The following is a 12,106-nucleotide window of genomic DNA, read 5'->3' as shown; positions in this document are numbered from 1 at the left end:
AATTTTTTGTGAAAAAGTTGTCATTTTAAATCCCCCCCTGTGGGCAGGTTAAGTGTCAGATTTACAAAAAAAATATACCAAATGATAGGTAAAGACATTAAGCATCTATATAAAAAAAAATTATATTGATATGTTCATTTTTGAAAAAGTTACGGCAGTTTTGAGTAAAAAAATTGAAAAAATTTCGAAAATTAGCGATTTTTAAATTTGTAATTTTTTTGGAGGTTTCCCCCATTTATAGGGAACGAGGGAAATTTTTTCAATTTTGAAGGGTAATGTCTTCGACTAGATACGATTTGTGATCTTTTGACGTATCGTTGAAAGAAATCCGTTCGGTGAGAGCTGAGAAAAAGTGGTAACAGACANTTTATAGCCAAAGATATGCTGCCACTATCAACAGTGGATGGTGTTGGTTTTATTGAATTTATGAAGAAGATATCACCAAATTATGAAATACCAAGTCGGTTTACAATCAAAAGGAAGATTCAAGGACTATACGAGACAGAAAGACATAAAGTAGCCAATGAAATAAAAAACATAGACTCAATAGCACTAACTACTGACTGTTGGACCAGTAAAGCTATAGAGTCTTATATAACAGTTACGGCACATGGCATTAATAAAAATTGGAAAAATGTCAATTATATTATTACAACTGAATTAATGGATGAGCGACATACCAGTATAAATTTAAAACAAAAATTATTGGATATTATGAAGGAATGGGCAATTGATACAAAAACTATGTGTATTGTGCATGACAATGCGGTAAATATTAAGAATCTAAATTCTAAGCAAAATTTAAAACTAGAAAGTTAACTCACTTTACTTAAAAGATATATAAAATATTACTTTATTTAATTTTTTTTAAATTAATCGTTCTATCAAATTTTAATTTTCTAAATAACTCAGTTTTAAGTAACTAAAGTATCTAGAAATGATGTAACACTATTTTTGTGTTAAAATTTTCGATTTTCGAATTTAAATTTTCAACTTAAAAATGCTATAACTTTTTGAAAAATGTATATATCAGCACAAATTTTTTTTTTCTAAATACATTATAAGTACATCTTTCATTTGACATACTTTTTATTAAAATTGGACAATTTCCCCTTATATAGGGGGCGTTCAAAACTTAAAATATTGTAAAAAACATAGATCTTTTTCAACTGAACTTTTGAAAATGTTCCGGAAATACTGCGTCCTTTAAACATATATCAAATTAAAGCTTATTTTATGTACTACAAAATGAAAAAAAAAACTTGTCCCGACACTTTATCTTCTATGTGCAAATGGCTGTCGAAATAAAAAAAAAAATGTAATGTTTGCGATTAAAATCACCTTCTATCGGAATGTTCTTTGTACTTAAAACTCCCAAAACTTTTTCAAAAATGAACAAATAAAAATAATATTTTTTTGTATTGAAACCTTAGATATTTCCCTTTCATTTGATATAATTTTTTTTGAAAATCTAACACTTATTCTGCTCACTGGGGGGATTTAAAATAGTAACTTTTTTACAAAAAAAAACTTTTTCAACTTAATTTTTGAAAATGTTCCAGAAATACTGCATCCTTTAAACATATATCAAATTAAAGCTTATTTTATGTACTATAAAATGAAAAAAAAAATTTGTCCCGACGACCCATCTTCTATGCGCAAATGGCTACCATATTCAAAAATATGCTATTTTGACAAATTTTTTTTTTAAATTAAACACTATCTACAGATTTGCATCGAAGCGTTTTTTAAGATAGTGATTTTAATCACTGTCAGATATCATCTCTACTGGACCCAACTATGCCACGACCCCACTGTGCTACCAACACTGTGTCTTTACCGTTATTGTTTAATTGATATAATAAAAAAAAATCTACAAGTAATTATATTTGTTAGGATCAGGGGCACTAAATATTATAGTGCGTACCCGAACCGGCTAATTGCACTAATACCGATCAGACTGCGTAGTGTAGTGTATGTGAATAGAATCACTGGTGGTGGGAGGGGTCGCCTGCGCAGCAACCAGTGATCTATGTAATGACAGATGTGTTAGTGTGTAATTATGTAAGTGTGTGCTATAAAACTAAATAAATAAATAATTGAAACCTTTTTACAACAATTAATAATAATAATTTAATAAATGACTTGACAAGATAAATTTAGCCCTTTTGGCTCAACAAATAATATAAATATGCACTCTCAGGCTATAACAGAATAACAACAACAATGAACTATACAACTTTAATAAATCAATAACAAATGAATATGACTCTTCCAATTATAAATGATTCTCAACTCTTTCTTTAAAGTAATTATAGTAATAAACAATATGTATAAAATAACTCGAAGAACAATGGTGTAAAATTATGTAAATTAATTAAAAGGACAATATAAAGAATAATTGTATAAATTCAATAATAAGACGTAGTAACTAAATTAAACAAATTTGACTAGATAATAATTATTATTAAAATGACATTGAACAGATAACACAAAATTAAAGATAGTTTAATTATTTAATGATTTACCCACAATATAAAACAACAAATACCCGTACGATAATGACTATTTTATACTCACAAGGTCCTTATGAACGTTGTGCGTTGGCCTTACGCCTACAATGAAATAAATAATAAATAAATAAAACTTGTGATAACTAATATGTTCAATAAATCACAATCAATAATCACTATAATAATAATAAAGAAGACTACACTAAATTACAAAAAGGAACACAAATCAACAATAGTACTCAAAATTTGCAGAGCTGCTGGCCAGAGATGCTATCTAACACTAAAACAAGGATCACGATAATAACAAATGAACTTAAGACTACAATTTGGTAACTCAAATTTAAATATCACAATTGACTAGCTTAATTTTACTAATTAGTAGCAACAATAAATCTTTCCGTCAGCTAATTAGTAGCTTTAAGGAAGTCACAATTAGTGCAACAAGATTTTTGTAAACAATCAATGCTATGATAGAAAAATAACTTCTTCCTGTTACAAAAATTAAATTACGTTTTCAAGAAAATATACGAAATTCAACAATAGAAAAACAAAAACAATGTGTATATACTGGTTGTTACGCAATACAATGTTGTACTATACTATAATGCGGTTATGTGCGTGTGTGGTGTGTAGTGTGTTCATAGTAGGGAGTCGTCGCGTGATAACAATTAGACCGGTCCGAGTACACGTTAAGTTAACAACTGAAATGTTGTTAACATTCACCCCCCCGCTGATCGATGAGACGATCTGAATATCTTAAAAAACTCTTATGGGATAGGTTGTAAACCCTTTGGAAGTGGATAAACTCGATTTGCTGCTCTTTTATAAATTTGACCGTTACTTGTACGTAACGTGACTACACGTACAATTCTGTCATTGCCAGGGTGAAATTCTTGAATACGTAGCATTGGCCATTGAAGAGGTGGTAGATGATCTTCACCCAACAATACTAGCATTCTAACTTGTAATGGGTTTGATCCTTTCCATCATTTAGTTTGTTTCTGGAGGGTTTGCAAATATTCCTTTGACCATCGCTTCCAAAATTGTTGCATCATGAATTGCATGTGTTTGTAGCGTCGTGTGGGACATTGTTGAGAGATGCTTGGCTCTGGTGGTAACAACAGTGATTCTCCTATTAAAAAATGTGCTGGCGTAAGTGCGTTGTAATCATTTGGATCATTAGAAAGTTCCGTGATTGGCCGTGAATTTAGACAAGCTTCGATCTGAGTAAGTAATGTAGTCATTTCTTCAAACGTTAGAGTGGTTAATCCAATTACACGTTTCAAATGATATTTTGTTGATTTTACTGCTGCTTCCCATAGTCCTCCGAAATTGGGTGCTCTAGGTGGAATGAACTTCCATTGAACACCAATCTCTGCCATTTCGTCATATGGACTTCTACTTCTCTGACTTGCTAAAAATGATCCTGCAGTTCTCGTTTCGCTCCTTTAAAATTAGTTGCATTATCGCTGTGTATTTCTCGACAAATTCATCTTCTAGATATAAATCTTCGAAGTGCAGCAACAAATTTTTCTGAAGATAAACCACTAATTCTAAATGAATTGCTTTAGATGTAAAACAAACGAATAGTACAACATAAGCCTTTTCCTTTTTAGTATTTTTTCCAAACCCAGACCGCACCATTATTGGTCCACAAAAATTGATACCTGTTACAGCAAAGGCTCGTTCTGAATTTACTCTTGTGCTGGGAAGCTGTCCCATTGATGGTTGAGAAATTACCGGTTTTATTTGAAAACATTGTCTGCAATTTCGCACAATTTTGTTCACTAGAATCTTTCCATTAAGTGGCCAAATTGTTTGTCGTAACTGGCTCAATAGCAGATGTGGTCCAGCATGTAACAACTTTTTGTGTTGAGCCTCAGCAATCATAATAGTTACTCGGTGATTTGATGAAAGTAATACTGGATNATAATAGTTAGTATCATAATAGTGATTTGATGAAAGTAATACTGGATGCCTTTGATTGAAATTGATGTTAGCATTTTTTAGTCTACCACCTACTCTAAGAAGTTTTAATTCATCTAACCAAGGTGACAGTCCTCGAATTGAACTTCCCTTCTTCAACTCACGGTTTTCCTGTAGATCATTAATTTCCTGATGAAAATCATCTTGTTGTGCAATTTTGTACCATCTGATAGCTGCCTCTTGAAGATCCGAGGCACTAAGCCGTATTGTTGGACACTCTTTCAACTCTAATCCATTATCAGAGTTGACCCTTTTTTCACGTATACGTTTTCTAAAATTTCCTATATACTGTAAGATCCATGCAGTAATGCGTAATAATACGTCCCAACTTGAATACCGCTGTAGTAATGTGTTGTCAGTTTTACAGGATGTTAACACCAATTTGGTCCTTTTTATTTCTGGCGGATTCTCAAGCAATTCAAAAGTGCTACTTGGCCATTCTTCTTGTGGTCCCTTTATAAACTCTGGACCTGTCCACCACATTGTTGAAGATGAAAGTTGATTTACCGTCAGTCCTCTCGATATAAGATCTACTGCATTTTGATTAGTTCTGACATGTTTCCATTGATGAGGTGATGTAATATCGTGAATTTTCAATACACGGTTTCCAACATATGTGGCCAACGTCCCAGACATACGATTTATCCATGTGAGTACAATAGTGGAGTCTGAGAACAGTATAAATTTTGACACATTAAGCCTTAACGCCGCTCCGACCTTACGACAAAGTTGAGCTAACAAAAGTGCCGCATTCAATTCAAGCCGAGGAATTGACACATGTTTAAGTGAGGCTACTATAGATTTTGAACAGAGTAAGCAAGATGACCACTCTCCATTACTTGTTTTTGAGCGAACATATAAACATGCTCCGTATGCGAATTGAGAAGCATCACAGAAACCTACAATCTCCACTCCGTCTGTTGACATTTTTACAAGCCGTTGAATCCTTATGTCCTTTAAGCAATGTAACTCTTTGACATAATTTGACCATCGCTTACGAATGTCCTCGTTTAATGGTTCATCCCATGAAACCTTTTCTTGCCACAGTTGCTGAATGAATATTCGACCTTTGATGATTACAGGACTGAGAAGCCCGAGTGGATCAAAAACTCTACTAAGTTCAGTAAGAATTGATCATTTTGTGCATCGTGCTGATGATGGATTGAAATTTGTCTTAAATTGTAACTCATCGGTCTGTGGATACCAGCTCAACCCAAGTGATTTGACTGAATCTTGATCACCAATTTTTATTAAAAAATTTTCGTCTTGAGCACAAGGATCTAAGTCTAAAGAACGTAACAAATCTGCTGAATTTGAACACCATTTTCGCAGTTCTAACCCAGCATTACACAGTACTTGTTGTATTCGTACTTGCAATTGTTTTGCCTCTTCCAATGTTGGGGCTCCACTTAACAGATCATCGATATAAAAATCGTTCTGGATTACATCGGCCGTCGTTTTATCGACCCTTTCAATATCTATTGCAATTTGATTGAGACATCGAGTAGCTAGATATGGAGCTGATGCTGTCCCATATGTTACAGTACGTAGTTTAAAATGTTGAAGACTTTCATGTGGTTGGTTTCGCCAAACAATTCTTTGAAGATCTCGATCTTGTGGATCCACTAGTATTTGACGATACATCTTTGTAAGATCAGCACAAAATGCAATCTTGTGCACTCGAAATTTAATCAAAATAGTAGCTAAATCAGACTGTACTGTAGGGCCAATCATCATAATGTCATTCAGAGATGGACCGTTTAATGTTTTTGCACTGGCATCAAATACTACTCTCACCTTTGTTGTTAGACTGTCTTCTCGTATCACTGGATGATGAGGTAGATAATAACATGAATTGTTTGTTGTGAATTCTCCTGTAACTTCTTCCATGTGACCAAGCTGAAGATATTCTTCCATGAATGCTTTGTACTGGCTGTAGAGTTCGGGTTGTACTTTAAAACGATTTTCTAAGCGATAGAAACGTTTTGTTGCCATTGGTAACGAATCTCCAAGAACTTGTACTGATTCGTTCAAAGGTAATCTTACCATAAATCGTCCTGATTTTGTGCGTGAATAGTTTTATAAAAAATGCTCTTCACAGCGAATTTCGTCTGCTGTTAGACCTTCTTGAACGTTTTCATGCTTTTCTGTGTCCCACACTTGGAACAAACATTGCAACTCACTATTATGCTGGTACGAAGTTTGTGGAAGTTTCCCAGAAACGACCAAACCTAGTTTTGTTTTGACAAACCATGGTAAACCTACGGTGATTTCTCGTTTTTCAGTTTCTAACATATCAAAGAATATTTCTGCTCCTATTAATAAATCTATTGGTCCTGGTTTCATAAAATTAGGATCAGCAATCTGTAGTTGTATGTCTTCAGGTATACGCCACGTCTCTGTAGGAATGTGATTATTGGGTAAAAGGTTAAGCACTTGGTCCACTACTTGGCAGTCTAACATCCATGACCTTTGTGAATACAATGACTGAATTTCGATTGTCGTTTGAAAGGCTGAATTCGTGGGTACTTCCCCTACTCCTCGTATTGACAGCACACCCTTTTTTGTAATTAAATTTAATTTATGTGCTGTTCTCTTACTAATTATGTTTATTTGAGATCCACTATTAAGCATAGCTCGTAAATGATGACAATTCCCAGTTGAATCCATAACCTTTACCAGTGCAGTGGCTAGTAAAACTTCACTATGTGCTTCCTTGTTACACAAAGCTGTTACGGGTCCAATTTCTTGCTCTTCAGATGTTGCTGACACTTCATTTGTACTTTCACTACTGTTTTGTGTATTTGTAATAGGAAAATGTAATAAGGAATTAAATTTACGATTGCAAACACGATATGTACCACCATTGCATTGTGCCACCGTATGCATGTTTGAAAAACAATTGAAGCACAGTTTAAGATTTCTCGTTATTGTTAATCGTTCTGACGGAGTTTTCGATTTAAACTGTGTACACGCATAAATTTTGTGTAATCCATTACACACCGGACATGCAACTGCCTTTACCAGTGAACCCTTTGTTGAACACACCTCACCACCCATTGCCGTTGCCAGTGTAATTTTCCTGTTGGATGCATGCCGACTTATCCCTTTCCTGGTTTCAATACCACAATTATCCCATGCCTCTGAAGTTTCAAACAGCGCACATCTACCCGCTAAAAATTGCTCTAGATTTTTATACTTGGGCATGTCTGTAGTTGTTTGTCTATTTTGCCATTCATGACTCGTTGCCTCGTCTAAACAACCTAAAATAATGGTGACAAGCCAAGAGTCCCACTGATCTAGTGGTTCGTTTAGCACTTCTAATGCAGATAAATGTCCTTCTACATGAGAGTGTAATTTTTCAAGACTACTTGCTGATGCATTGGTTATTCTTGGACTATTCAACAATGCTCTGATATGTGACTAAATAATTAGGGCTTTATTTTCATATCTTTTCTTGAGCTTGCGCAATGCTACTTCATAGTTTTCATCAGTAAGAGGAATTGATTTTATTATATCTGCTGCTGAACCACTTAATGCTGACCGTAGATGATAGAATTTTTCCACTAGATCGTAGTCCTTTGAATGTACTATTGAGCAAAAAACGTTGTAGAATGATTCCCACTCCTCTATATTTCCATTAAAACTTGGTAGTTTAGGCGGCGCTAGTCTCATACGATTACAAGATGTAGAAGCCATGAAAGATGAATTATTTATGTTGACATTTAAATTTTTTGTTTGATTAATGTAGTCTTGCATCATAGATCTTACTTCAAAGTAGTCATTTTCAAACCTTGCACGTTGTTCTTCCGCATTAACTGCATCATCAGGACATAGGAGTTCAATTTCAGATTGTACTTCATCAAATTTTCTACTTATCTGTGGAAGTTCTTCTTGTCTAAATTCTAATAAAGTGATTGCTTGTGTATTAATATCAAATTTACTAGCAAATGTTCGAGCCCTTGTTAAAGATGCTTTTATCACTGTACGCTTTTTCTTTAATCTCTTTAATAACTCTAATGTTTGATCATCATAATCCACCATTACAGATGAATCAATTAATAACGAAATGTGAAAGATATTTTTTCAAATAATTAACAAAATAAAAATGGCTGAACTTAAAAAATAAATGAAATACTATTAAATAAATTTAAATATTCACACAATACTGATATTATATAATAGCACACTTCAATACAATAAAAATAACACAGCACTTATTTACTTGACTAGAAACAATATACAAAATCACAACACAGTTAGGTAAAAAAAATAGAAAAATATAATATCACGTCGAGGTCACCAAAATGTGGATCACGATAATAACAAATGAACTTAAGACTACAATTTGGTAACTCAAATTTAAATATCACAATTGACTAGCTTAATTTTACTAATTAGTAGCAACAATAAATCTTTCCGTCAGCTAATTAGTAGCTTTAAGGAAGTCACAATTAGTGCAACAAGATTTTTGTAAACAATCAATGCTATGATAGAAAAATAACTTCTTCCTGTTACAAAAATTAAATTACGTTTTCAAGAAAATATACGAAATTCAACAATAGAAAAACAAAAACAATGTGTATATACTGGTTGTTACGCAATACAATCTCGCTCTATATACTATTTTCTCAGCCCCTCTAAATAAGGTNCTCTCGCTATATACTATTTTCTCAGCCCCTCTAAATAAGGTCCACCTGGAAGAAATATTGCGTTTTTTCCGCATTAAAATTCCGATTTTAATCCTATCGCCTCCGTTCCCGTACCGTTCGACGGCTCTTATCGTTTCGCGTCTTTTCCTGGCGGCCCTCGAATTTTTCGCCTTCGACGTTTTCTTAAATTCGCGATTTTCGCGATTCCGTGGAACGGAAAACGACGCGAAATAGGGGAGCGCGCCTCCCACTCGGCCCGTCGCGTTCCCGCCGTTTCGTCGTTATCGCCGCGTCCGACGCCCGAACGCGGTCGTTATCACAACCGCGCCGCCGTTTTGTGCGTCGTCGTTTATTCTGTCGTTATTTCAATATAGTGTTTTGACCGTATTCGTTTATTAATGTGATATTGTAAATTTTTCAGTTCTATNGAGAAAATATACGAAATTCAACAATAGAAAAACAAAAACAATGTGTATATACTGGTTGTTACGCAATACAATCTCGCTCTATATACTATTTTCTCAGCCCCTCTAAATAAGGTCCACCTGGAAGAAATATTGCGTTTTTTCCTTTTTAAAATTCGCATTTTTCTCTTTTCGCCGCCTTTTCGGTACCGTTCGACGACGCTTATCGTTACCCGTCTTTTCCTAACTTCGTTCGAATTTTTCGCCTTCCGCGTTTTCTTAAATTCGCGATTTTCCGATTTCCGTGGAACGGAAAACGACGCGAAATAGGGGAGCGCGTCTCCCACTAGGCCACTGTTTTCGCCGTTATCACCGCGTCCGACGTCCGAACGCGTGGTCGTTATCACAACCGCTTTGNAACGCGTGGTCGTTATCACCGCGCCGTTTTGTGCGTCGTCGTTTATTCTGTCGTTATTTCAATATAGTGTATTGACCGTATTCGTTTATTAATGTGATTTTGTAAATTTTCTACTTCTACTACTATTGCGATTATATATATTAATTAATCGAAACGTGCGATCGATAATTTTACAGCGATGACGACGATCGACTTGGTTTTCGAATTGTCTACGTTTTAACGATGATATTGTTTAATTCCGTTTTGTAAATTTATCCGTCATACGTCCGTTTATTCATTATAAATTAATTATATGGGGGTAGTGCGTGTTTATTCGTTAAAAAACGCGTGCGTTGGGCGACGATTTTACCACTATTGTAATTAATATACCACTATTGTAATTAATATATATTATTAATTTGATTTTGTCATTTTTAGGCTGTGCTACACTGTTGTGCCAGGATAACCGAGCTGTAGATTGTTGGCTGTCATCACTATTGGATTTCTGGCACAGGTAAAATTAATGTTCATTTGTCAAAAGAAATTTATTGTTATTCAATTAAAAGTACAATTCATCTTTATACGTTATTATTAATTTACTTAGCATATTTGTGTCAATTTGTATTTCATTTACCGGTGACATTTGTACTATATCAGTCTACACAATCTCTCTCTCTCTCTATCTATGTAAATATATATATATATATTTACATAGANTTCTCTATCTATATATATATATATTTACATAGAGATACTTTTTTTTTTATTTTTGTTTGCATGTACTACATTGATATTTGTGGTAATAATAATAATGTTACAATTTTATAATTGTCTATATAATCATTGTAATGGCTGTATTGATTAATTTGATTTTGTAATTTTTAGATGGCGTTTGTTGTGTCCGAAGGACTGCTTCAATAACGGTTCAGTCCGTTGGCCAAGAGCGCAGTCTCTAACTGCTAACCGATTTATTACACAAGTAATTAATTTTCATATGTCAATTAAAGTTAGGTGATCATTATATTATCTATTGGTGACCGCATTGTGTAATGTGTGTTGAATAAATATTTTTTATTTTTGTTATATTTAATCACACTCATGAACATGTTTGTGGTCCTGTTGTAATTATTTTTTTTTCCACGGTCGTACAATATAGCAATGACTGTATTAATTTATGTGAATTGTAATTTTCAGACTGCGGGTGGCTTGGATAGCAACAACATTATTATTTTTTTTTTTTTTTTTACTCACGGTGTGTCGTTCATTTTTGTTTAGCCCGTGCTTTTCCCTTACCGTTGGAAGAAAACCAAAAAGGTACGGTATGAGTTTTGTAATTGGGACACTTGAATTTTTTGTTTTCCTGATTTTACTCTTTACTTTCAGATCGCATTTCATATATACTGCCATTATTTTGTTGTCTTCTCGGTGACATCTAACTGCCGAACACAGCTTGGAAAACACTACTGTTGGCCTTCGGAGTTCATCGAGAAAACGACTACAGACTTATCCATCGATCGTACTTTAAAGTTATTGTTGAATTATGTTTTTTTAAATAAACTCTGTTCTATTTTTTTTTTTCGTGCATAAAACTAAAAAAAAATTAAAAATTGGAGTTTAATTTGAATATATCACTTTTTAAATTATTTATTTTATGCATAATTAGTAATTATAATTAAAGGAACACACAACACGTGTGAATTTTTAAATTAATTTTTATGTGTCATACAACAATTAAAATAACACCGGCTCTGTAAAATCGTATACGTTAAATGAATATTGTATATCAATAAATAATTAATTGAAAGCCGTTTATTTAGCTTTGGCACTGGACACTTTATAACACTTTAATTTGGGAAATGTTTAGCATACTAATTATTTATAAGTGAAAAATTTAAATTAAACGATAATTATTTTAAAATATTTTTTAAGTTAAATAATAACTCGCAATAATTCGGAAGTGAAATAAATTATTTGATGATATCTGTCTCTATGGCATGGTTTAATTATACCATTGAATTTCATATTTTCCGTTAATTCAAATACTTCATTTCTATATAAGGAAACACCATTATTGTATAAAACCAAAAGATTTTATTTAATACCTCAATATCAGTTTTTAATATTAAATTATTTATATTATCTTTCACTACTCTT

At 33.3% G+C, this 12,106-nt stretch overlaps 3 protein-coding genes and 1 long non-coding RNA gene across 4 annotated transcripts; 1 reads left to right on the top strand and 3 right to left on the bottom strand.

Moving 5' to 3' along the window:
- Positions 1-3,499: 3,499 nt before the first annotated feature.
- Positions 3,500-3,895, bottom strand: LOC126898336 (uncharacterized). Its single transcript, XM_050672276.1, has one exon. It carries the CDS (start codon positions 3,893-3,895, stop codon positions 3,500-3,502), a length of 396 nt encoding a protein of 131 aa, XP_050528233.1.
- Positions 3,896-3,911: 16 nt separating this feature from the next.
- Positions 3,912-5,426, bottom strand: LOC126898335 (uncharacterized). Its single transcript, XM_050672275.1, has one exon. It carries the CDS (start codon positions 5,424-5,426, stop codon positions 3,912-3,914), a length of 1,515 nt encoding a protein of 504 aa, XP_050528232.1.
- A 207-nt stretch (positions 5,427-5,633) lies between these two features.
- Positions 5,634-6,548, bottom strand: LOC126898334 (uncharacterized). Its single transcript, XM_050672274.1, has one exon. The coding sequence runs from the start codon at positions 6,546-6,548 to the stop codon at positions 5,634-5,636; it is 915 nt and encodes a 304-aa protein (XP_050528231.1).
- Positions 6,549-10,072: 3,524 nt separating this feature from the next.
- On the top strand, positions 10,073-12,100 carry LOC126899179 (uncharacterized). Its single transcript, XR_007702495.1, has 5 exons — positions 10,073-10,329; positions 10,391-10,466; positions 10,838-10,931; positions 11,147-11,266; positions 11,336-12,100. It is a non-coding gene; the product is annotated as an uncharacterized LOC126899179 (long non-coding RNA).
- Positions 12,101-12,106: the final 6 nt, after the last annotated feature.

This window comes from Daktulosphaira vitifoliae, unplaced genomic scaffold (genome assembly GCF_025091365.1).
Source record: "Daktulosphaira vitifoliae isolate Bord-2020 unplaced genomic scaffold, ASM2509136v1 Scaffold_2, whole genome shotgun sequence".
Classification (NCBI taxonomy): Eukaryota; Metazoa; Arthropoda; class Insecta; order Hemiptera; family Phylloxeridae; genus Daktulosphaira; species Daktulosphaira vitifoliae.
The sequence above is the reverse complement of the archived record's forward strand: the minus strand, read 5'-3'. Positions and strand labels throughout refer to the sequence as shown.